This window comes from Planococcus citri, chromosome 1 (assembly GCF_950023065.1).
Source record: "Planococcus citri chromosome 1, ihPlaCitr1.1, whole genome shotgun sequence".
Lineage (NCBI taxonomy): Eukaryota > Metazoa > Arthropoda > Insecta > Hemiptera > Pseudococcidae > Planococcus > Planococcus citri.
The window spans coordinates 24,986,813-25,010,609 of record NC_088677.1 but is presented as its reverse complement, the minus strand read 5'-3'; the positions used below and the strand labels follow the sequence as shown (position 1 = coordinate 25,010,609).

Here is a 23,797-nt window from a genome sequence, read left to right as displayed (position 1 = left end):
AATTTTGTCATAACTCATAAGGAGGAAATTTTTGAAAACCTGGACTTTTATGTCAGCTTTTGCATTTTTCCACCTTTCTACCTACCTAATTCCTAAAATTTCCGCCTTTTTCAGAATGTTGGAGAGGGACAAACTGTCCCCCTTGCCCACGTCACTTCGTCCCTGTGTGAATTTTCTTCAACAATGGGCACAAATAGATACCTACGTATTACTTACCGTCCATAATTTTGGACGAAACAAATTGGGCCTCAAATAATAGATATGTAAAAACATCTAATCGATAACGAACACTATTTTTCTTTATGAATTTTTATTGAAGAAATGAACAAAAATAAAAAAAACTACAAGTACTCAGAAAATGGACATGAAAACAATACCTACATGTAAGGTTAAATCGAAAATTGACGAATTTTAAGCGTGACTAGAACTGGAACAGCACAATTTCTTCAAACTTTTCAAAAGATTATAAGGCCTAAAAATCTGCGATAAAAATGGAAAACAGTGTAGATAAAAAACAAGGAATGATTCAATTTGATATAAAATTAGGTTTAGTTTACCTAGCTTTTGCTCTTTTCGATGTTCGAAGTTATTTCCATTGAAATTCCGCTTTCTTCTTCATGCCTGTTGGAAAATATTTGACTTTTAGAATCAATTGAAAGTGATGTCGAGGCGTTTTGGAGACTCCAGCCAGGATGTCCATTATTTTTGACTAGTCATTTTCCCTGACTTTCACAAGTTTTCCAAATCAATTTTCCAAAGCATTTTTTCCAATTTTCTATACTTACCCCATACTTTAATTAAATAAGAAGGTGTCCAGGAGAGGGGAATTTTTTTCATACGTACGTTTCTCTTCAAGTTGGATATTTCTTCGGATTTAAAAAACAGCTAAATTTTGATTAATTCACTTCATTAAAAAAAATTTTAACATGCAAGAAAAATTCCAGGAATTTTGCGCGAAAATTGCGAAATTCCCTGACATCCCTTACTTTTCCAGATTTGCAAAATTTTCCCTGACTTTTCCCAGTTTTATAGATTTTTTAGAGAAAATGGACACCCTGCCAGCGAATTTTTGGAGTAATTCAGCACTTATAATAAACTTGGATTAGCTGTTTCCAGTATACGTAGGTACTTAAAGATAAAAAATTGAACATTTCCGACCAATCTAATCTGTTTGGGGTGGTTTTTAATATTTTGGAACACTAAGCACTAAACAAGCTGTTCAAATTTTTTCAAAAATTATTCCTTGAAAAAGTTTTAAAAATTTGATTTTGAAATAAACAGAAGAAAACAGCAGATGCGAATTTTTATAAGCTAATTTGATTTCAGCTCCTGCGCAATGATTTTTTTTCAAAATTTGAAAAATCGAATATCTAGTCTACTCGTAGACTCGTAGGCATACCTGCTTCCTCGACGATTCCTTTGCCCGCTCACTTTTTGCTGGTTTACAACAATACATCGGATATTCGTCGCAGTGATGAAATTAGCCCTAGTATTTTTCTTCGGTTTGTACAAAATCACGTATAACTTCGGCCCAAACAAAAATATCAGCGCGATTAAAGTATTGATTGAAATGCATAAGTTTATGGCAAGAGTCTGAGGAAAATAAAAACAAAGATAAATTATCTGCAATCATTAAAATTGCCTCTTCATGAACTAATGCAGGCTTAGGTAGGTTCAAGAAATACACACTTTGACTTCACTCCCAAAATATATCAATCCGAAGGAAATATCAGTCAAGATGGTCGCATACATGGCGAACCCTATGTATTTAGCCTCGTTAAAATTTTCCGGCAAATTTCGAGTTTTTACCGCGTAATAAGTGCAAATCAAAATTAAAACTCCGACGAAAGCGAAAGTTTCCATCATGATGTCTTCTTTCAACGAGCATATTTTGATGCCATAATACGACGAGTCTTCCTTCTGGTGAAATACGTGCACGGGTTCAGCTGGATGTTTGTACAAAGAATACAAACAAATCAGAATTTCGATACCAATCAATACAAATGTGAAAACCACCTAGAAACAGATACATAAATCAAAAAATTCCACTTAGGTACCTATCTATTGAAATACCTATTTATTATCCATGCATTTTGTAGACGAATAAACATATTTTGGGTACCTGAGCTCTCAAAGATAAAAATCTAATATTCAAATTAGGAAACTTTTTCTTGGAAATAGCCAATATTCTCGCTATCCTATTGGTTTTTACCAACAAAGCTGCGTAAATAAGAGTTAAACTGACAGCAGGAAGTGTTCTAAGGATAATGCAACTGATACTACTAGGTTCTGGGAGGATAGTGAAGGGAAATAAATTAGCTGCGAACATCCCAATGAACATAATGTAACATAGTTCTTTGGTGGAGGATTTCACAACAGGAGTGTGTCTATTTTTTATGAAAATGTAATACGTATATCCAGTCAAAATGATGCTTAGAAACGAAAAGAACAGAGATATTAGCATTTGAGCATCGTAGAATTTTATGTATTCTGTAGGGATGGGAATGCAACCTGTGAATGTATAATATTTCAAATTACTAAACGTTACAAGTTTCGATAGGCACCTACTACCTAGTTGAAAAAAAATCCAAAAATTAAAAAAACGTACTAGCTTTATCCGAATCAGACATAAAACCGTGTGCACAACTTACACACCGGGTCGAATCTACCAAAATTTCCAAAGGCTTACATGGCACACAATCCCAACAACATTTATCTTTTTTCAATACCTGCAAATTCGATAAAAATGTACAAATTTTTTGAATACTTGAATGAAACAAGAATAGGTACCTAGACCTACTTAAGTAATTACCTTAGCATGCTTTGGCGAACATGGCTCACCGCAGGAAGACTGGACTGAAGTTTTATTTTCAGGATGTACTATTTTTCCATTCATTATTAGTTCTTTATTTCCGTATTTAGCTTCTTTGTTATAGCTGCCAATTTGAACGTAACCGTAGGAGCCATTTTCCAAGAGTTGAAAATTGTGAAAATTGTACCTGCAAACAGTTCATTTGTACTTAATTTACTGGGCACTGCGTACCTACAGATGCAATTTTAATAAGTAATTTTACTATTACTGTAGCTTTTTACTTCTTGATTTTAGGAATCCTCCGATCAAATTCGATCGATTCGCCATAAAAATCAAACTTCACTAGTTGAACATGACTCTATAGAAGTGGGGGAAAAATTAAAATGATGACTATCATCAATCAAATGACTATGAACTATTTTTCCATTCAATTTACCAGATAACAAGATTTATAGAACGCATTTTTCATTGGTAAAGCTCCAGCATGAACATCTTCGCAACCCTCTTTCAACATATCATGTAAAGCTTGAGCTAAAACAAATACTGATTTGATGACATGTGGTACTTTCGGATTTTGTTTATAACCCTTGCCGAGCTTTTCATCACCTGAAAATAATTTTCTCAGTGTACTGGTTGAGAAAAATACATATGTACCTAGGCCTACTTTGAGACCAAAGTCGACTGTAAATAGAGCATAGGTAAGCTAATTACCCGAACAGTTTGAGTATCTTAAACCTTCAAGAGGATTTACGTTACAATTGAATTGATCTTCCCAAAACTCGATAAACCATGGATTCCTCTTATTGGTTTGATGACTGAGATTTAAGAAATAGTCGTCGAATTCTTTTATGTAAGGTTGCTGCAAGCTGATTGAAATTTCTCCCACTACGGCATCTTGGTATTGGCGTTCGTGAGGTTGTATTGGTGGCCAACCATCTCTGCGATAACAAATTGACACTTTGCATGCGGGTTACCCAATTTTTTGTGATTCGTGAAAGTTTTTTTTTTTTGTAATTTTTACTGTTTTTTTTTTTTTTTTAGCAACTTATCCACTTTTGACACGATTTTAGTTAGGTATACTTTGACAATTTTTTCGTAATTTTCAACGACTTTTAGAGGCATTTGGTCAATGAATTAAAAAAAAATCATATCATACAATTTTTTTTAATTCCAATTTTTGAAAAGCGATTGGAACGCTAAACCAGAAAACCGAGTTAATTTTATTACGATAGGTATTAGTTGCATACATGAGAGCGGATCGGGAGAAAAGCTGTCATCGGATTTTGTCCAAATTCTGCAAAGATCTTTATTTTGAGTTGAAAGTTACCCACAAAAAATTTTAGCATTCAAGATGCCCTTGAATGGAAGTTATGAGCCTTCAAAGAGGAAGAGTTCCTAAAAAATTGTTGAGAATGATGAAGTTTTGATTCAACATTCGTAGACTTTCAAATAAAAATGAAGAGCTTCCCTAAATTAAATTAAACTCTTCAATTTGTTTTTTTGGTCATTTACCCTAATACTTGATCTCATTTGTAAGGTAGGTAATGTCTCTTTTCTTAATCTATTAAGAAAATTCTAAATTATCGATTTATTTTTCTGCTTTAAAAAAATTCATGAATAGAAATTCTGCAAAAAATTCTGCAAAAAATAAGACAAAAGTCAGAAAAGTCATTTTTGAAAGTTCATACTTAGATTTTTTTACAATTTTTTTCAAGTCCAGCAAAATATCAGAAAGTAATTTTTTGAGAGTTGGGGACTGGTAATTTTAGCAATTCGTTAGTCTTCAGAAAAATGTACCCATTTTCAAAAAAGAAGACTGAAACGGCCCAGTAAACTACTGTGGAATAAACCTACTAAATGCTGCTTACAAAATACTTGCAGAGATGCATGTTAAAATGGATTTCAAAAGGGAAGATTGTGCATATGTAGATAGAGTATATGCAACAAAGCTGCTGATGGAGAAGAGACGAAAGTATAACCTGGAAACCCACATGTGCTTCGTTGATCCGTGGAAGGCGTATGATCGAGTAGGAAAGAAGTTGTTTGAAATCCTGAAGAAAATTGAAGTGAATGAACAAACAGTACGCTTAATTGAAGACAAGGATAATGTAATAAGAGTAAGAAGATCTCGAAACATGTAAGCAAAGAAGCATGTCAATATCCTGCTATTTGCTGATGATCAGGTGGTCTTTGCTGACAACAAGCCGACAAGGATGACTTGCAGAGAGCGATGTTCAACCTTCAGACAGGAGCAGATAAATATGGAATGAGAATCTTGTCGTCAAAAACAAAGGTGATGGCTTTTGAGGGGAATGAGCCGATATTACACAGTAAAATTATTGTAAATGGACTGCCAGTGGAACAAGTCAGAAGCTTTAAATATCTCGGGTGCGAGCTAAGGTATCTTATGAAGGAGAGGTCAATGCACAACTCAAGATCAACAAATTCTTGAGAGTAAGCGGGGCAATAAACTGAGCCATCACTCCAAGAAAAGTTAGAGCCAAAACACGAATAAGAATTTAGAATACACTGGCAAGATCAATGCTGCTGTATGGAAGCGAAACATGGACGATGAGAAAGGATATAAAAAGCAGAGTAACCGCAGCAGAAATAAGATTCATGCGAGCCACTGCAATACATATATACCTAAGAGACACAATAGGAAAAAGAATGAAGACATCCTGAAGGAGCTAGGAGCGGAACCAATCATTCGACGGGGGAAAGATTACAGAAAGAAATGGCGAAGACTCGTTGATAGAATGCCTGACAGAATGCAGTCTCCTGGAAAAGTCAAAGAATACACTCCAACTGGCAGGAGGAGCAGAGGAAGACTGAAGAAAAAACTTGATGACACATCAGCAAACAATTCTTCTACAGTTTCTCAGACAAGCTAAACAACTCACTGGGTCAAAGTTCAATGATGATGATGAAAAAATTTAGCTTCGGAGGTGCCTCTGGAGAGAAGCTTTAGGCCTTCAAAGAAGAGGAATTTTGAGAAAATTGTGATTTTTCTGCTCTAGCCCCTACACAACTTGTTTTGGGAAAAATAGCCCAGTCCTAAATGGAAGTTTTTGAGACATGTCAATCTAAGTACCATATGCTACTGCAGTCAAAATCCAAGATAACTTTTTTTAGGGTTCTATTGAGCGGTTGAAAATTTGCAAATACCTTAGCTTATTTTTGAATGAATTTGTATTTTAAAAATTTCTTCTTCGCAAATATTTTGTATTAATTATGCCAAAATATTGAAAAATATCGTTTGTGAAACTGAGAAAATATTTTGGAACGCAGTGATGCCAATTTTTTAGCCATCTTTGCCAATTTAAAAAAATTGCCAAAAATTATTGAAATTTTTGTCGGCTTTTTGAAATTGACCAAAAAATGGGCATCACTGATCACTGGCAAACTTTCAACCACTCAGTAGAACCCTAAAAGTGGTTAGATCGACGCAGAATCTGAAATGCTTTCATTTGCGACTAGACCGCGTTTTCCCCAAAACAGGTTGTGTAGCAAACAGGAGCGAAAAAACACGATTTTTTCCAATTTTTTTTGTTAAGGATCAATATTTTCCCTACATGGACAATTTTAGGGCTAAAGATTTTATGGTCAACTTTCAACTCAAAATTACGGTCTCTGCTGAATTTGGTTTTTGGGGAGACGCCGAGTAAATTGCCACATGGTTAAAATAAAATACATTGACTTTTTTTTTTGAGTGATCCACCCTAAGGTACCATATAAATGTCGTATTCTTACCCGCCAACAACAACAAATCTCTTGGCCAAATGATCCTGAACTTTAATCATGTAAAACAACGCATCGATCAGTTCGTGCGAACAGTAGCACACAATTACATTGACCTTATCATACGAAGGCATAATATCCCACAAATGCTCAACAAATTCATCCACTTCTATGCTATAGTCGATTACATTAGCGATCAAATTACTATTCAGGATATCACCAATGCATACTCCTCTTTCGGACGCAAATTGTTTAAAATTTTCCAAACCTGCTTTTCCAAATGTATCTACAAGGGAATAAAAATGTTAGTCTACAAGTAAGTACAAAAAAAATCATAATTCACAAATTATTTTGAACCAGACCCAGGTACTGGAATAACATGCATTTACGTACCATATGAGTACATCAATGAAACGTAAGTCCAATTATTAGCCTCCAAAACATCAAATATGGCCTCAGTAATATACTGATTATTGGGTATAACGGAGAAAAAATACGGATACAATTCATCGTTGAAGAAATCCATAAGCGATTCGGAGTAACCTATTTGGACGACGGCGAAAAATTTCAAAATATTCTGCACTTCTATCGAGATTATGCCGTGGTCAGGGCCAATTATTCCTATTAATGGCGATTCAATACCTTTCTGAGCGGGTGAAAATATACCCTGCAATTTCAATAATTATTTATCATTATAAGAAAAGTAATAACGAAGTACATACTACATACGTAGGTAGCCTATAAAAAAGGAGTAAGGAATCACTACACCTATTATAGGAATAGATGGATATAAATAGGATATCAAATTACACGCTACCTACTTTTGATTCGTTGCTTCTAGAGACAGACTTATCGACTAATTTTTTGCTTTGTAATACAGCTACCTCGATCGAGTTACAGTAATCTTTTATATCTATGCCAAGAGTTACATTAGGTAGAATACTTTCATTCCTAAGAATCAGATTCAGAAACAAAAATGATCAATGGAAAAAAATAGTTCCAGTTAAGTGTTTAATAAACACCTTTATTGCTATTCCTAAAAAAAACACGATAACTAACCTATTTATTAAATCAACTGCAAAAAATGCTGCTTCCATGATTTGGATTCCTTCGTAGTAATTAATATTATTACATTGGAAATCTTCGTCATCGAAACGATCATGGATAGGAAATAAAGCTCCGATAATATAATCTCCAGGAATGAAGCCTGATTTCATGTCGTCTTCGGCCAAATCATAATCGTAAAAACGCGCACAATTTAAAGCCACGATCAAATTGATGACAACAAATAAAACATAACTGATTTTCATTTTTTCGAATAAGACATAAGTACGAATTTACTAAATGTAGAAAAAAAAACTATCTATCTAGTTATTTTGAAGTCGAATGAGGAATACACAAACAGAACAATCAAACAGCGGTAACCTTATACACATGCTACTCTATCATTATCTGTGCCAATCAAGCGATTAATGACAAACACCATTCATATTTTTCGAGCTAGAAAGTTTTAAAATACCTTTGTAGCCTAAACGTACGAATTAGTTGATAATGTTTTCATTAAGAAGACTTATGATTTCATCAATTAAAACTATAACACAGATAAGCTAACAAATTAGTAGGTATGAATTTATCATTATGGTATCATAATTAGTACAGAATTGGGAAAGGCGCAGAATGAGAAGTTTTTTCACATGCCTGTTATCTTTTTGATTTATTCATTCATTCTTTTTTTCCGCCGGGTGCACTGGACTATCAACAAAATTCGTATTTCAAATTTGTGGTTAAGTTTGTCCCATAAAACCAATGGAAAATAAAGCATTTTCGTTGTGCTATGAAAAAGTTTGGTGTCCTTGGGAATATCTCCTACAGACGCAATTCTGGACTCTTATTTCATAGTTTTCTCACCTCGCGTCCTCTTCCTGTTACTTTTTTATTCGTGATTGATAGATAAAGGCCACTGAGTAGACTGAAATGTGTCTCACGTGTGTATTTTTCATTAACTCTTTATACAAATTTTATTAATTAAAGTTCCGTGCAGTAAAAGGAGCGAATTAATTAATAATATAAATAAACAAAATGCTTTGCAATAACAGGTTTGAGTTCTGGGAATGACACGTCGCCGATAATAGTACATCCGGCTTTATTAGCCTTGGTAGAAATTTTAAGGAAACCATTATCACCCCAAGAAGTGCCGAACGAATTTTTTACTATCCAATAACTATGGTTTTTGTCAGTTCCGTTATAACCAACCAATAAAACTTCATGATTCAGTGGCCAGCCGCAATCGTCTTCGTGATAAATACCTTGGCAAAAATAATAAGTAAATTGAGCAGAATTAAGACCATAGGTAGGTATGTAAGTATACTTACTTAAAACATCATTACTAACCTTCTTTAGCAAATTGAAAACTTGGTCGCCCGGCACTGATAAAAGCGGACATAGGACCAAATTCACAAAGATTTTTTGTAATATTATTGAAATGATCATTCATCGAAAGAGTACAACAGTTTATAACGTTGAGAAAAACAGTATTTTCCATCTTTTTCAGCGCACAATTTTTCTGAAATCATTTTTTTCCGAATTAGAGACTCTAACTGAAGAACTAACGAGTCACGTGATCATTTAAAACACCTATTTGTTGAATAATTAATTACCTATACCTACGTTTTAAATAGGTAGGTATTATAAGAAAAACCCCTGCACTGTAAAGACTTATGAAAAACATAAATCTTCATAGACTTAACTACTTTCACATAATCAAATTTAAAAGTCCAAGTTTTATTGATAACATTGATATCACCTAAGTAAATGTTTTTTGCGCCGAGTGTCCAGCCAAATTTTCCAAGACCATAATCCGCATGACGCGAAAACGAAAATTTTTAAAACTTAGAAAAAAAATCGATCGAGTTTTACAAACGCAGACTTTTGAAAACCAGAACAGAATATTGTTGACTTCCTGGTTTTATGCCAGAATTTTAAAAACTTGGGAGAAAATCAATCGATCAAAGCGAGGTTTACTTATGAAAACGAAAAAAAAAAACTATCGAATTTTGGTTTTACTTTGGACTTTCGAAAACTCGAAATGAAAATCTTGTCGACTTTCTGACATAATGTCCGAGTAAGATTTTTATAAAATTTGGATTTCAAAACATTGAGTTGATTTGAGCAAAACAGGCGCATGATTTAAAAAAAAAGACCGATTTGTTGATTAATTGCTCGCCGTCTATGACCTAGGGGTCAGGAATTGCCCACGGGATCCCTCCACACAACAAAAAAAACTTGGTACCATTCTGAATTCAATTATAGGTGTCTACTTACGTAAAAAAAAACAGAAAAAGCGTTTTTTTTTTTTTTTTTAAATCAACATAGTATGGTACTTTGAAGACTACTGGCTTCGCTACTCTTTCAGCTAGGGGAATGAATTAATTTGTCATGGGACATGCTCGTATCGAAGTATGCACTTCTGCAGTGTTTTGGAGGATGGAAAAATTTAGCTTATGAAAATTGACGAATTTCCCATACTTGATCTGCAACTTTTCAATTCTCAAATCCTACTCTAACAGTATCTCTTGAGTTTTGATCTAAATGTATCAAGGAGATGCGTGTGTCCGTTTTCCTATATATGCAACGTTTTACGTTTCGAAATCGCAAAAAAAAACTGCGTTTTTTCCGAAAATGATCATTACGTACCTTAAAGGAATCTTCGTCGGGCATCTTTTTGTTTTTCTTTACTAATTCACACGCTTTGAAAGCCAGACCACCTTTGCATCCGTTATTACCCATGCCGTCCGAACATTTTATGAAGTATCTGGCACACAAAGGATCGCAAGCATTGTTATAAGAAATATTGTATCTGGCAGCTAAAGCATCGGCCTGTAAAACAATTAAATGAAAACGTCACAAAACTCTTAAAGATTTAAAACTGCTAAAGAAACAAAAAATACTTAAAATGATGAAATAATCTCAATTGTAGGTAAATTATGGACCCGTAAACAGATGTACATATAATATACAGGGTGTCCTGGGAGTGAATAACCAAACTAGAAATTTAGATACGTATGTACAACCGAGTATCACGAGAAAAAACTTTGGATGGATATGTTGCCTACTTCAAAAATCGAAACGGGCAAACTCCGTTTCAAGAAAATACAGCATAAAAAAATTTTCCCAGTACCTACCTACCTAGATAGGTACATCAGAAAAGTAGCAATAGTTGATTAGTTTTTGCCCAACTTGAAAAATTGAAGATGCTACAAATACATTTTACACATACATATTGATAACATTTTGTCTATAAGTATATGTAGTGAATTTCAGGAAGTTATTTAGTTCAATAAATTGACGCTAAAAATTTCAAAAAAGTGTGAATCCATCAGGTCAGAGTATGCATGTAAATTTTAAAACTTCTAGCACTTTTACCGCGCTATATGCCCATCCGCTTTTACAGGATTGCTGATTGTGTACAATTTTCACCGCTTTGATCTCTCTCCAATCGCATTGTAATGGACCGCTATCATCAAAAACATGACCTTCAAATCATTCTAAATCGGTCTATGAATTTGAAATCATGAAAATATGACTGATTTCTGTACTTGATATTCTCATGAGTAGGCAATCAACGACAAACTCTGTAGTTCGTTTTGTCATTCTACTTCGATCTTGATGATATTTAAAATTCTCACCCAATAAGATCCACCACCAAATGACATGCTTACAATGTGCAAATCACTTACCCTCAGCAACATCATTAAAAAACAATTTTTGAAAAATAATCGCGTGCTTGAAAAATATCCCACTCAAAAATATTTTTGAAAATTTTCAATACTTAATTCATTCATAATAAATCCAGTGAAAAAAAGACAAAAAATAAACAAGAAGGTAAGTACTCAAGTTGAGCACATACAATCAACTCTCAAAACATTTTACGTTAAGCTATCACCTTATTGCTCCCATTTCTGTTCAACTTTTCAAAAAAATAAAAGCATCATACGAGTAAAAAAATACCTAAGTTTTCATTCAAATACGCTTCTTCGCTTTGATGTTCTTCATTCTTTTCAATAAGCGGTAGTTCTCGCTTTGATGTCGAATGCTGAAACATAAATAAAAAAAATACTTTAAATTATTAGATGTGTTCTTTTTACACGGATTTTGGCGGATTTTCAAGAATCTGGATTTTGGAGTTTTTTAAAATCTCTTTTTTTCAACACTTTCGAGATTACATTCACCAATTTTTCAAAACCTCAAGCCTTCTTTTTCGAAGTAAAATCCAAAATTCATTTTCAAAAGCTGCTACCCGAGCAGATTCTTGTGGATTCTAAATCTGCCAAAATCCAGATTCTCGAAAATCTGCCAAAATCCGCGTTAAAAGAACACATCTATTGATACGTAATAATCAAATTTACAAACATCTTGAATTACAATGAAAATAGTTGAAATGGCATTTTCAGAAAGTCATCACGTGATTATACTTTCACCTTGTTAGAAAAATCATCGAACGAATAATGATTTACTTCTAAAGGGAACAATCTTGTTGAATGTATCTAGTAAAAGATAAAATGAAAATTGAAAATTACCACCCTATTTCGCAGTGAGCACCCCCATATCAAATTTTTTTAATTCGATGAAAATACTTTTTTCGATGCCCTGGAATTGTTAAAACGACTCCAACCTAACCTCTTCACATCTCACCAATTTCATTTGAAAATATAGGTAAATAAATTAATTATTCAGTTATCAATTTATAATACGATCACTCGAACTCGAAAGTTTGATAGCTTATTTAACCAATACGTCGTTCAAGCTGTCAAAAGATTAGAAAATTTCGACTGTTTATTGAAAAGTTGTAGTCTCGGTAGGTACTTCAAAAATGTGGGTACTAAATAATACATATTATGTGATATCATTTATATATCGAGTCGGTCACCACCTTGCAATCAGTATTAACAGTAAACGCTCGATCTAGCACACATTATTTAGGTATAATTCGCGATCGACTGACAATGAGTCACAATATTTTCACCATGATCAACGTGCTCGCTTCATTGTTCTTGGTATTTGTCACCATAACAGAATTACACGCTGGTAAGTTGCATTTATGTACATCTAATAGAAACTCATTTTTACATAACATATAAATGTGGCTTTGCTCCATTTATCTCAATTTTTTCCACACAGAATGTAGCTTCTCATTAAACGAACACGTACCAAAAACCGCCATCATAACCAGCTTCACTCAACAAAACCAAATACTCTATCCAAACCACACAAATACGCTCAAATTAGCCACTGGGGGCAGAATAAGGCTAACCTGCGGTGACCAATACTTCAAGAAAAAATTTAAAAAATCGTCAAAAACCAAGGAAGTTGTAGCACGTTGCAATTCCAAAGACATCGTCAACGTTGAAAATGAACGAATACGACTTCGAGAACTAGAATGTGAAGATTTTCCATCATCAACGCCGCACAAGAAGACCGAAAAGAAATGCCACCTAAACAACACCTTGTTTGATATTGCTTTTGAAGTTCGTGGTGGTTCTTTGGACTCGATACGAGCATGTTTCGACGAACCGAATCAAGATTCTATTTACACGTGGTACGATACTTCGATGTTACCCACAGGACATCAGAGTAACGTCAAGAGACCCCAATTCGTGCACGATGATTTGTATAGATTTCCCGTCAGCGAAGTATATACCGTTCATTATCAACACGATTGGTTTGCTAAATTGTTAAAATCGCAAAAAAAGGCTGACGAATATATTAAAAACGATGGTCAGCATTTTTTGTCCAGAGGTCATCTCACAGCAAAGGCTGACATGGTGTATGGATCAGAGCAGTCGGCTACCTTCCATTATATCAATGTTGCACCTCAATGGCAAAGCTTTAATGGTGGTAATTGGAATAGAGTAGAAGAAAGTGTCAGGAAAGAGATCCAGAAGAAGGATAAAAGGTAGCAGAATGCGCTTTGGTAGAGGGTGTGTCGTCTGGTTCAATGTAAAGACGTACCTATGGTTCTGCTGATGTTGGTGTTGAGTTCAGCGTTGGTTGCTGGTGATTTTTCAGGTGATAGTAATAATGACGTTTGTGCTGTCTGGTTAATTGTAAAGGTGTTTGGTTATGGTGTGGTTTGTTTTGAGCGTTGGTTGCTGGTGATGTGTTTGCTTGTTCCTTTCAATTTAAGTTTCAAATTGACATCTCGCATCAAAATTAAAAAATGCCCATCAACCTTATGTCTCTACTTCTGAAGTTGTTGGATTTTATGAGAAAATACGTAGGTAGTATCTTCTAAGCATAAAAAAGTGGGACAGGGCGTCTTACCAAGATGAAGGTCTGCCTGCCTGCAAAGAGAACCCAAGTTGCAAAAAAAATCAACTTTTCTTCTCAAGAAAAAAAAACAAAAACAAACGCAAAAAACACCATCGATCCTTCAAGCATGATGTTGGTTGCACTAGTTGAAAATAAAATTAAAAAAATAAACATGAAAATGTTGGAGAATAGTCTTCAAAAATTTGCAATTCTCTCATAATAATTTTCCTACATAACTCAACTTTTAAGAACCCCATTTCAGGCTCCCCTCTCCTTGAAAAGCGTGTCACGAAGTTCCAAACACAAAAAATCATAAAACTACTCAAAATAATTCCATTTTCAAAAAAACTTTCTTGGGTATCCAAACAAATGTTGGCTTTTCTGTGGGTTTTCACTACTTTTTGCTATTTTTCCTCACCAACTCTCAGAAAGCTCTTCACTCGACCCCCCCTCCCCCCGTTCCAACACACACACAAGAAACAATTATCAAAGTCAAATGTTTCAAAGAAACATTTTCAAAAAATTTAAATTTGGAAGAACATTTTGCACACGAAGTATTTTTTAATTTCATCAAAAATGAACTTTTTTCCAATGATTTTGTAGAACGTTTGAATTTTTTCATTTTTCTCCAACTTTTTTGACTAAATCCACTACTTTTTCACTACTTTCACTACCTTTTAGAGTGTTAGATATACCGCCGGAGCATACAAAGTTGAAAAAAATGGAAAAAGAAGGCAAGGAATCATTTTTTAAAATCATTCTATTTATACACAAAAATTAAATTTAAAAAATTTATTTCAACTCTATTTTTTTTATTTTTTATGATTTAAAAATTGAGTTATTAAAGTTTTTTTGACACAAAAATTGAGGTTTTTTTTGAAAAAGTACCTAATTTTATTTTAAATAAATGGAAAAAAATAAAGTTTTCTAATTTGGAATGTGAGGGGGGGGGAGTTCCGTACAGGGAGACAAACAAATTACTAAAGAAACCAGAGGTGGTGTTTTTTTATGAGAAGGAAATTCTCATGAAAAACTTCCACACAAAATTTGAGAATCTGCACTAAATTTTTTATATTTTTTTTCTATTGCATGGGAAACTGAAATTTAAAGCATTCCTTTTTTGTTTTCATAATCAAGACAACAATCTTCAGAGGGTTGGAGCAAAAGAAATGGTAAATTTAAAGAAAAATCATTGAATTGGAATACATTAGAACCACCCTAAAATACATATTAAAAAAACAGCTAGAGAACCAAATTTCCTCGGTTTTATTAATTATGATTTTTCGTCAATATATAAATTTTAAAATGTGTTTATGAAATATTATTTTTGTGATTTGAAATCAATTTTTCGCCACATTTACAAAAGAAATATTCAAAAGGTGGGGGTTAAAGTGACACTCAATGATCTAATCAAAAAAGTGAATAGATTTTTGAACTTGGCGACCTTGAATTTGAGGTAATCGACACGTTACCTCATTTTCCTATTTTTCCAAAATGGAGAGGAGAGGGCTGGGGATTGAGAGATCGTGACCAAAAAATGATAAAAAAAACCGAAGCGTTACACATCGTTTTGAATTCTTAAATGATATTTAACCACGTTCAGAGAACTTTAGGTCCACTTGGTAGCTAAAAGTTTACTAGAGGAATTTTTTTTAATTTTTTTTTTTAGAAGTTTTGTCAAAGAAAAAATTTTGCAAATTAGAAGTTTTCTTCAAAGATAAAAACTTTATTTTTGAAAGATTTCGGTCAAGAACTTTTGTTTTGCAAAAAACAATTTTTGGAGATAGATTTTTTCTCTTGTACTAAATACGTTTTTTTCAGTGAATTTTTTCAAACGAGCCTTTTTTCAAAAACACAGTTTAGTAGCTTTCATTCCACAAATTTTCGTTTTCCCTTCAAAGATCAAATTTCTGTTAAAAAAAAAAAAATCAAATTGTGTGTAGGTACCTATTTTTCATTTTAAAATTAAGTTTGCATTTTCCCTCCAAAAATTAAATTTGCATAGGTACCCTCTTCAAAAACGAAATGAAGTTTATCACTTCTGTACAAAAATGAAGGTTGAATTTTCCTCCCAAAAATAAACTTTGCATAACTTATTTTCATTAAAAACGTAATGAAGTTTCAATTTTCTGTTCAAAAATCAAGTTGTTTTCATAATCATTTTCAAAAACCAATTTTTTATCTTAATTTAAAAAATGAAGTTTTCATTATTTATTTACAAAAATTGAATTTTTCCCTCTAAAAATTATATCTACCAACTTTTTAAAAAAAAATGTAGGTGTTCTGGATTCTGAAAAACGCGAGTCCGGAGCAAATTGCCACATTGGCGCTCTCCTTGTTGGTGGCACTAAAGTAGGAAAATAAACATGATTTCTTCACTTTATCACCCATCATTTTATTGCATATGATACTAAGCTACAAACAAACAGACGAACTATTTTTCTAGCTTTCTCGGTGAATCAAATTTTGTTGACAATAATTGATAGGTAGGTACTTCATGAGTCATAACGTGTGTAACTTGAATATAAATAAATTTTTATAGTTCGAGTTTGAATTTCAACATGATAAGAATTCGAGAGAAGGAGATAACCGAGTACTCATCTCCAAATTTGATATTACGTAGTTTCTCACATTTTAAACGACTTCAATTTTTATCATCAGTGCATGTTGCAAGTACTTTACATGTATTTACATTTCCATTAAGAATGATCAAAAATTAGTCAGTATTTTTGAGAGATTTAGGCCACTGAGAGCATAATTGAAATGCTCATTCGATGGCCTTAATTTAGTCCAGTATTATCTCAAGACTTTTCAATCGAACCTTGATCGAAACCGATCGAATCTGTATGCATTCAAACTCCATCAAAAATGTACTGAAGACATGGATGTTTGACATTCAACACATACAATCCCTACAAATGACCAAATCTGCAAACCAATTTACACTATCATAGTTTAGATTGCAGCACAACTAGCATCAGGGAAATCTGACAACTACCTTATTTTGCACATGTTCAATTTTCATACTACACACGAAATTGAAATTTTACAAATCTCGCGATAAATATTATGTACCTAGGTAATAGCAAACGTATTTCGTGTCATAATTCTTTACACATAAACAAATTACGAATCCGCTGAAATTTTTATAAAAACACTTTTCGAATCAACATTCCTCAAAATTTCCCTACCTCGACAATGAAAATATAATGTAAATTCTGGAAAATTTTCATCGCCAAAAAGCGACATCATTTTTCAACGAAACGACCGACACATTACACGAGCTTTCATTCATTCCTTATCTCACGTCACGTATAACTTATATTCACGTAAACCTTGAAACAAACCCCTTTTAATACCACTAATGACACCAAACGTTTATGAATGAAAGAACGCAGCCAAGTATGCCATTAAAAAAGAGCAATACTCCGAGAGTCTTGTAAGCTTCTCAGCCAAGTTCAAGGTCGTATTAAAAACATTAGCTTCCAACGGTGGTGTAATGTTAAGTGACTCTGTCTGTAGGTAATAATCTTATTTAAAACTTTCTTCTCGCATAATCGACCATATAACGTCAGACGTCGTCGAGTCGAAAGAGTTGTGTGAGAGCAAACACAATTATCATGAAAATAATACCATTCGTCATTCATCGTCACAACCGCGAATAATCAATTACATATTAGGTAGGCTATATAATTGCACGATTGATGGTTTCGTAAAAATATCGTTTAAACTTCGAATACATAATTCCACACATTCTTCCTTTTTTGGGGGGAGGGTAAAAAAATCTCGTCTCATTCTTGCTGACTCGAATGCAAAATATACGATTGATTTGAAAAATGCTTACATCAAAATACATCGATTTAATTGTTGATATCCCCTTCTTAAATCGTTCCTCTACTTTGTTTTCTACCAATTTCAGCACAGATATTTCAATTTTTAATTTTTAAATCCCATTTCAAAATCCTATAAAAAAGTCAAACCACAGAAAAATCAAAATACTCGTACAAATCAAGAAACTTTTATTTCAGAATCTCATCTCGTACGCACCTTTTCTATCAAAAGTTGGAAAAATTCTCACGAGAATTTTAGAAAAAGAAAAAAAAATCACGACAAAGCACTACTCGTATTAAATCTTCTACGTAGTGTTTTGTAAGCATCAGATAAATATTGCATCAATTCCTCGGATATCTGTTCATCTAATTAAGTAAATCACGAGATTAGACTGAAAATGGCATCAATCACGTTAAAGATAATTTTATACCAACAGACAAACTTTATTCATCAGCTAACTTTCCAACTGATAGTAGGTATAGTATAATTTGGCGCGATTCTCGACACTATACGAATTCGTAATCGGCATTTTTCCTTCGCGAGAATAGTTAATTTGCATAATTTATCGCTCAAGCGCGTAGCAATTTCATTTATAGAGAAAAATGTGAGGATATTTGGTGAAAAATTTATTGGGATATCAATTTCATTGACTTGGAGATGTAAATATGATTTTAAAATTTTATTTATATTGATTATCTCTATTTGAAGTAAAGGAAAGCTGACTAAAATTTAAAAATATATACACTTTAAATCATTTCCAGGATGAACATTTTCCATGAGACATTTCTGTAATGCGAAAATCTAATCCACAATCAAAGATTGCCCAAATGACATACACATACTCAAATTCTTTATTGGTGATTTATCTTTAATCCGAAAGTATCGAGGATGTTGCTGCTTCATTTCTATGTGTTTTTATGCCCAGTATTAGTTGACTGCTTCAATTTAATCGAATTTGGTGAGTGGATAAAAATAGCCTCAATTTTTTTTAGAAGGTCCTGTGATGGAAAAAAATTGCAAATCTACATGAATTTCAAAAAGATTTTTCAAACTAATGAGATCGAATTATTCCACAAAAAAAATCTGTTGAATCTTTGTTTCAAAGTCTCTATTTTTTCTCAATACTTATCTTATAAAAATGGTCAAAAAGAGAAAGGGATGAGCCCAAATTTGAGTCCATTAACACAAAAATTCCACCCACTAAAAATGTACCCCAATCTTCTGTAATGTTGCAGGACAAAAACTTTGGTCATTTTTCAAGCTCATTCGACCCGGAGGTAAGCATTTCCCACATTCCAGTTTATTCCCATCTCATAATTTCTCATCTATCATCCCTAACCTTCAACTCACCCCAGATTGCAGATTCGTACTAAACGAGGACATTCCTGTAACCCCGTTAATTCTAAGCACAAAAACCCCCATAGAAATAATTTACCCAGATAACGACAACGTCATCGTCCTATCCCACAACAAACGATTACGATTAAGCTGCGGCGACAAGTTCTTCAACTCGAGTATAAATGGAAAAAAGGTTCACGATGTGATCATCACATGCGTTCGAGACACCACTGTCAGCATAGGTAAAGAGGAATTCTCCATTAGCGATTTGGAATGCGTTGATTTCCCAAAATCCGTCATCAAAAGCAACAAATTAGGAACCTGTCTTGAAAATAAAACTTTGATCGATGTGGGATTTGAAATCGATGGACAGTTTTTGAAAATATACAGCGCTTGTTTCGATCGAAGATCCCAGAACGCTCTGTATTCGTGGTACGACGCTTCCAAATTGCACAATGGTCGCCAGTATAATGTTCCCAGACCTGTGTTTACTGATAAGGAGTTTTATACGTTTAATGTGGATGCTGCGTATTATCTGCATAATCAGAGATCCTGGATGGGATCGATAATGAGATCTTTTAAATGGGCGGCTCGATTTATTCTCAATGATCATATGCATTATCTTTGTCGAGGGCATCTTAGTCCGAAAGCGGATTTTGTTTATGGTGTAGAACAATCGGCTACGTTCCATTTTGTGAACGCGGCTCCCCAGTGGCATATTTTCAACGTTGGTAATTGGGGTAGGCTGGAAAATGCTGTCAGGGATATGCTGGTTAACAGAGAAGATCGAAGAGATAGGTTGGTGATGGTTTTAAAATATTTTGTATTTGTTAAGGGGTTGGTTGAATAATGTGGATGGTGGTGCTTTTGAATTGTGATGTATGTTGATATTGGTGAGTTTTTATGCTTTTGCAAAGCTTTTTACAGACCATAAGATAGCTTGAAACGCTTCTAGTTTTCGTTTTTATACGTGAGGATTCCAAGTACTGGGTGTTCTAAAATGAGTGTCAAGTAATTTACCTTGTATGTAAACAACAACTCAAGCTACATCAGCGTAAATTGGCTTGCTTATTCCACGAATTGAAGGGGCTCATAAATTCATAAGTTACATATTAGGTATTTTTTCAAGGTTATAAACTCTTGAAATTTTGTGAATAGGTTAAACGTTCAAAAGGCGAGTAAAAAAACATGCATTAATTTTAGCCCAGCTTCAAAATTAAAGTGACTGTAAAATCGATTGAATTTTTCAAAATTCTTGGCAACTTTCAAGTTTGGAGTCGTACGAAACTCATTGAAAAGTCAATTTATAAAAAAATGAATGCTCCACAAAAAAGTTTGAACAAATGAACATATTCAGAAAATGTTCAAAATAAAGGGGCTTAAAAAATTCAACCAATCAGATGTTTTCATATCTGAAGTTGGTCTAAAATTGAAGAGGATCTTTTTAGAGCTCTTTTCAGAGATTAATTTGAAATATTTAATGAATTAGGTTAGCAACCTTGAAGAATCAGCTCCTTCAATTTTTATGGCTTGGAAAACAAATTTAGACATGTGAATTTCAAGTTGCTGTTTTATCTGGCGAAGTATTCGACAAATTTGGCAGTAAAAGTTACATCAGCATCAAAAAAATTGCGATATTGAGAAAATTTTGAAAACCATTTGGAGCTTTGAAGGTGCAGAATCAAAAAAATGAGCTGATATTTGTAATTCAGCGCTCTCAAAAATCTAATAAACCATTTTATTTCACACGATTTTTTCAGCTTTGAGAGCTAATAAAAAGAGGAAGTGGGCGTTGGAGGAGTCATATTAAAAATTGCATTTTGATCAAAAATTTCGAGGATTTGTACCACCTCCCTTCCCTCCTGGTCCGTGGTTTTGCAGTCTGAAATACCTATCATGAAAATGCATGCTTCCTGGATTTTTTTTCAAATGTTAACATCATTGCTCCGAAATGGGGCGATCATTTGAATATCAGGGTGTCTAACAAAACTCCCAGACAAAAAATCCTGACTTTTTCAGGACATATTTTTCACATTTTCACCACATGAAAATACCCCCCTCCCTCAAAAAAATTAAATAACTTGAAAGTGCGAGGACATTTTTTGAAATTTTTAGGCGAGAAGGTATTTCAGTTTTTTCATTTTTATGATTTCTTGAACAAATTTTTCACTTTTCTTTCATTTTATGAGCTTTTTAAACAATTTTCAAAATGTGTTTCGAGCAAAATTCATGACTTTTTCATGACTTTTCATGACCTTTTTCATGACTTTCATGACCGCTAATTGAATTTCAAAATGAAAAAGTAGGACTTAAGTAGGACTTCTAGCAGGACTTTCAGCAGGTCATTTTTCGAGCACTTATGACATTTTTTAAGCTGGAGAGGGGGTGTCGAAATTTACATTCAAGTTTTTAGCTAAATTTTTGTAAAAAATTATGCCTTCAAAAACCTTGCGAGGGCAAAAGCTCTCGAAAATTAATATTCCAGAAGGCACATAAAACGGATAGAATTCGAATGATTTTTTTTTTTGAATAATCCACAATCAAAATAGAAAAGCAAACGGGCCCGAGCGAAGCAAGGGCAAAAGCTCTCAAAAATGTGCAATTCAAAATCTAAAAAAGTCGACATATGAGCCCTTTTCTACAAATTTTATTCGAAATTCCGGAAAAAATAAAAAGGGGGAAAATTGAAAATTAGAAAAAGTCTTATTGAAAAAAAAAAGGACTTTTGGATAAAACTGTTGAAAAGTAGGACTCTAGTAGGACTAGTAGGACTAATAGGACTAGTGGGACCTGTTAGACACCTTGCACCCTGAAAATTATGCTTTCAAAAAAAGCTGAACTTTGAACTTTGGAAATCTATATACTTAGGTAGTCAATTTTTTCAAAATGACTGATCTCATTACTTTTGAAACTTCGCAAACAAATTTTATTCAAGTTGTAGAAGTCCCGAGAAATTAAACTATCAAGTTGGGCAATCAATGACAAGGAATTTAAACTGCTGAAAAAAACAAAGGGGACTGATGAGAAAAAATTTGAGCAGAATCGTAGGACTTAAACACAAAATTAGGCTGAAATGTTTTTTGGAGATTTTCAACGAATTTTGAGCCTGAAAATTGGTGATGATTTTCCAATTTTTTGAATAAGTCTCATACGATCAATAAAAATTGGTCAAAATTTTGAGAGAAAATCAAAAATTCATATCAAAACTTTTCTGCGTAGTTATGTTTGCTCCTTGGAAAATTTACTCGATTTCAGGCTAAAAAATTTTCAAAAGTGCTCAAAAATATCAGATAAAAAAATCTGAATCATCTTCCAAAATTTTAAATTCTCCCTACGTCTTGTATTGATGATTTTCGTGATACTTTTTCAAAAATCCTTAAAATTATGTACCTACGAATTTTGGACTCGAAATTCTTTAAAATTGCTCAACAGTTCAGAATGTTCGAATTTCTCGCAAAATACTAACCCAATTTGAAATGTAGAGTGACACTTCGCAATCCTAAAAATCACAACATTTTTGGTTGAAGATTCTTCAAAAATGCTCAGAAAACTTATTTCCGTTATCAGTTACGAATTTAAAATCCGATTATGCTTTTTTCTGCAAGCCGGTTTTCGTGTTCTTTGAATCACTCTTGAGGACACCTTTGAAGAGAGGGTACTTAGTGTTTCACTTGTTTTTTAAAAATCGAGGTAACTGAATTTTTTGTGACCTAAAAATGCCAGTACTGCAGACTATAACTCTAGAGTCGATAAATCAATATACAAATCTATAATTTGGGTTGTAGTTTAACCAGGCAAATTATTCAATTTATTTTACGAGTACAAAACGCCCATATTACCTGCATCGAATATAAGAGAAACAACTGCTTGCCTCATTCCATCGAGCATCACGCTTTCAATTCACTCATCACTCAAGTTTTCGCCCTTTTTCAATTCCTTTCCAGATACCGAGTCGTAACTGGAACCCACGGAATAGCCACACTACCCGACGTAAACAACAACGAGCAAGAACTCTACCTTTACGAGGACGAGAACAAAAACCCCTTACTCAAAGTGCCTAAGCTTTTCTGGAAACTAGTCTACGATATGAATCAAGACCAAGGAGTCGTCATTATCGGTGTAAATAACCCATACCTGAAGAAAATCCCCTCAGATTACATAATTTGCAAAAATATCTGCAACAAAATCCGATGGTTGCCCGAATTCAATAAAGATAACAGCAAAGGATACATATACTGCTGCGAAATGGACGAATTTCTCAAAGTGACCGGTTTCGATAAATCATTCATGAATTAAAAGTCTCCTCTCTGCACTCTCCGTCGCCGTCGCGTACTTTCATTCACCATCAAAGAGGAAAGGAAACAGATACAAATAGGCCTACCTACGTGTAAATTACATAAAAAGAAAGAATCGTCTCCATAATTTATACATCTCATTTATCTTTTCTTTTGGCTTGTGAAAAACCCTTCTCTTTTTGACTTACCCTCCTCTTCTTCTTGGCCGGGAGTCACGTTAGCTTTGACGCACTTGGATTAAAATTTCACCATCGGACCATCACGCACCCACTTCCTGACATTAGCAGAGTACAAAATCACACCGCCACGTCTAAATAAAACCTCCGCATTATTTCGATGGATACGTTTATATTTGTAGTTCCAATACATGCGGTAAATACTCCTCTTCATCGTATATTCGAAAATACACCTCTATTTTTTTTTTTTTTTTGTATACGTTGCGCCGCCGCAACCGACTCTTTACATATGTGTA

The 23,797-nt window shown here is 33.7% G+C and overlaps 3 protein-coding genes across 4 annotated transcripts; 1 reads left to right on the top strand and 2 right to left on the bottom strand.

Moving 5' to 3' along the window:
- Window positions 1-293: 293 nt before the first annotated feature.
- LOC135850007 (metabotropic glutamate receptor 1-like) lies at window positions 294-7,995 on the bottom strand. The gene is made up of 14 exons (XM_065370693.1): window positions 7,613-7,995; window positions 7,375-7,504; window positions 6,947-7,220; window positions 6,566-6,839; window positions 3,524-3,750; window positions 3,249-3,418; window positions 3,094-3,170; window positions 2,813-2,999; window positions 2,609-2,729; window positions 2,123-2,511; window positions 1,690-2,016; window positions 1,400-1,593; window positions 558-621; window positions 294-480 (listed from the first exon to the last, which is right to left on the bottom strand). The coding sequence occupies exons 1-13, from the start codon at window positions 7,861-7,863 to the stop codon at window positions 558-560; spliced, it is 2,685 nt and encodes an 894-aa protein (XP_065226765.1). The 5' UTR covers window positions 7,864-7,995; the 3' UTR covers window positions 294-480.
- A 525-nt stretch (window positions 7,996-8,520) lies between these two features.
- Window positions 8,521-11,640, bottom strand: LOC135850016 (cathepsin J-like). The gene is made up of 4 exons (XM_065370704.1): window positions 11,561-11,640; window positions 10,247-10,429; window positions 8,945-9,116; window positions 8,521-8,859 (listed from the first exon to the last, which is right to left on the bottom strand). The coding sequence occupies exons 2-4, from the start codon at window positions 10,337-10,339 to the stop codon at window positions 8,612-8,614; spliced, it is 513 nt and encodes a 170-aa protein (XP_065226776.1). The 5' UTR covers window positions 10,340-10,429; window positions 11,561-11,640; the 3' UTR covers window positions 8,521-8,611.
- Window positions 11,641-12,474: 834 nt separating this feature from the next.
- LOC135850008 (uncharacterized) lies at window positions 12,475-23,787 on the top strand. 2 transcript variants are annotated; one of them, XM_065370694.1, is made up of 5 exons: window positions 17,957-18,351; window positions 18,454-18,650; window positions 18,928-18,969; window positions 19,048-19,828; window positions 22,975-23,787. In XM_065370694.1, exons 2-5 carry the CDS (start codon window positions 18,581-18,583, stop codon window positions 23,324-23,326), a joined length of 1,245 nt encoding a protein of 414 aa, XP_065226766.1. In that variant the 5' UTR covers window positions 17,957-18,351; window positions 18,454-18,580; the 3' UTR covers window positions 23,327-23,787. The 2 variants fall into 2 exon arrangements, with proteins under 2 accessions (XP_065226767.1, XP_065226766.1); XM_065370695.1 differs by lacking the exons at window positions 17,957-18,351; window positions 18,454-18,650; window positions 18,928-18,969; window positions 19,048-19,828 and adding exons at window positions 12,475-12,637; window positions 12,731-13,505.
- Window positions 23,788-23,797: the final 10 nt, after the last annotated feature.

Bases quoted from the DNA above. Each gene is read 5' to 3' on its own strand.
- LOC135850007 (XM_065370693.1), bottom strand. From the start codon at position 7,863: ATGAAAATCAGTTATGTTTTATTTGTTGTCATCAATTTGATCGTGGCT. The intron at 7,221-7,374 runs GTAGGTAGCGTG...TTGAAATTGCAG, and splicing joins CTAGAAGCAACGAATCAAAA to GGTATATTTTCACCCGCTCA. The intron at 3,419-3,523 runs GTAATTAGCTTA...AATTATTTTCAG, and splicing joins AAGATACTCAAACTGTTCGG to GTGATGAAAAGCTCGGCAAG.
- LOC135850016 (XM_065370704.1), bottom strand. From the start codon at position 10,339: ATGGGTAATAACGGATGCAAAGGTGGTCTGGCTTTCAAAGCGTGTGAA. The intron at 9,117-10,246 runs GTACGTAATGAT...AAATGATTTCAG, and splicing joins CCGACGAAGATTCCTTTAAG to AAAAATTGTGCGCTGAAAAA. The intron at 8,860-8,944 runs GTTAGTAATGAT...ATTTTTGCCAAG, and splicing joins TTTTCAATTTGCTAAAGAAG to GTATTTATCACGAAGACGAT.
- LOC135850008 (XM_065370694.1), top strand. From the start codon at position 18,581: ATGTTGCTGCTTCATTTCTATGTGTTTTTATGCCCAGTATTAGTTGAC. The intron at 18,970-19,047 runs GTAAGCATTTCC...AACTCACCCCAG, and splicing joins CAAGCTCATTCGACCCGGAG to ATTGCAGATTCGTACTAAAC. The intron at 19,829-22,974 runs GTTGGTGATGGT...ATTCCTTTCCAG, and splicing joins AGAGAAGATCGAAGAGATAG to ATACCGAGTCGTAACTGGAA.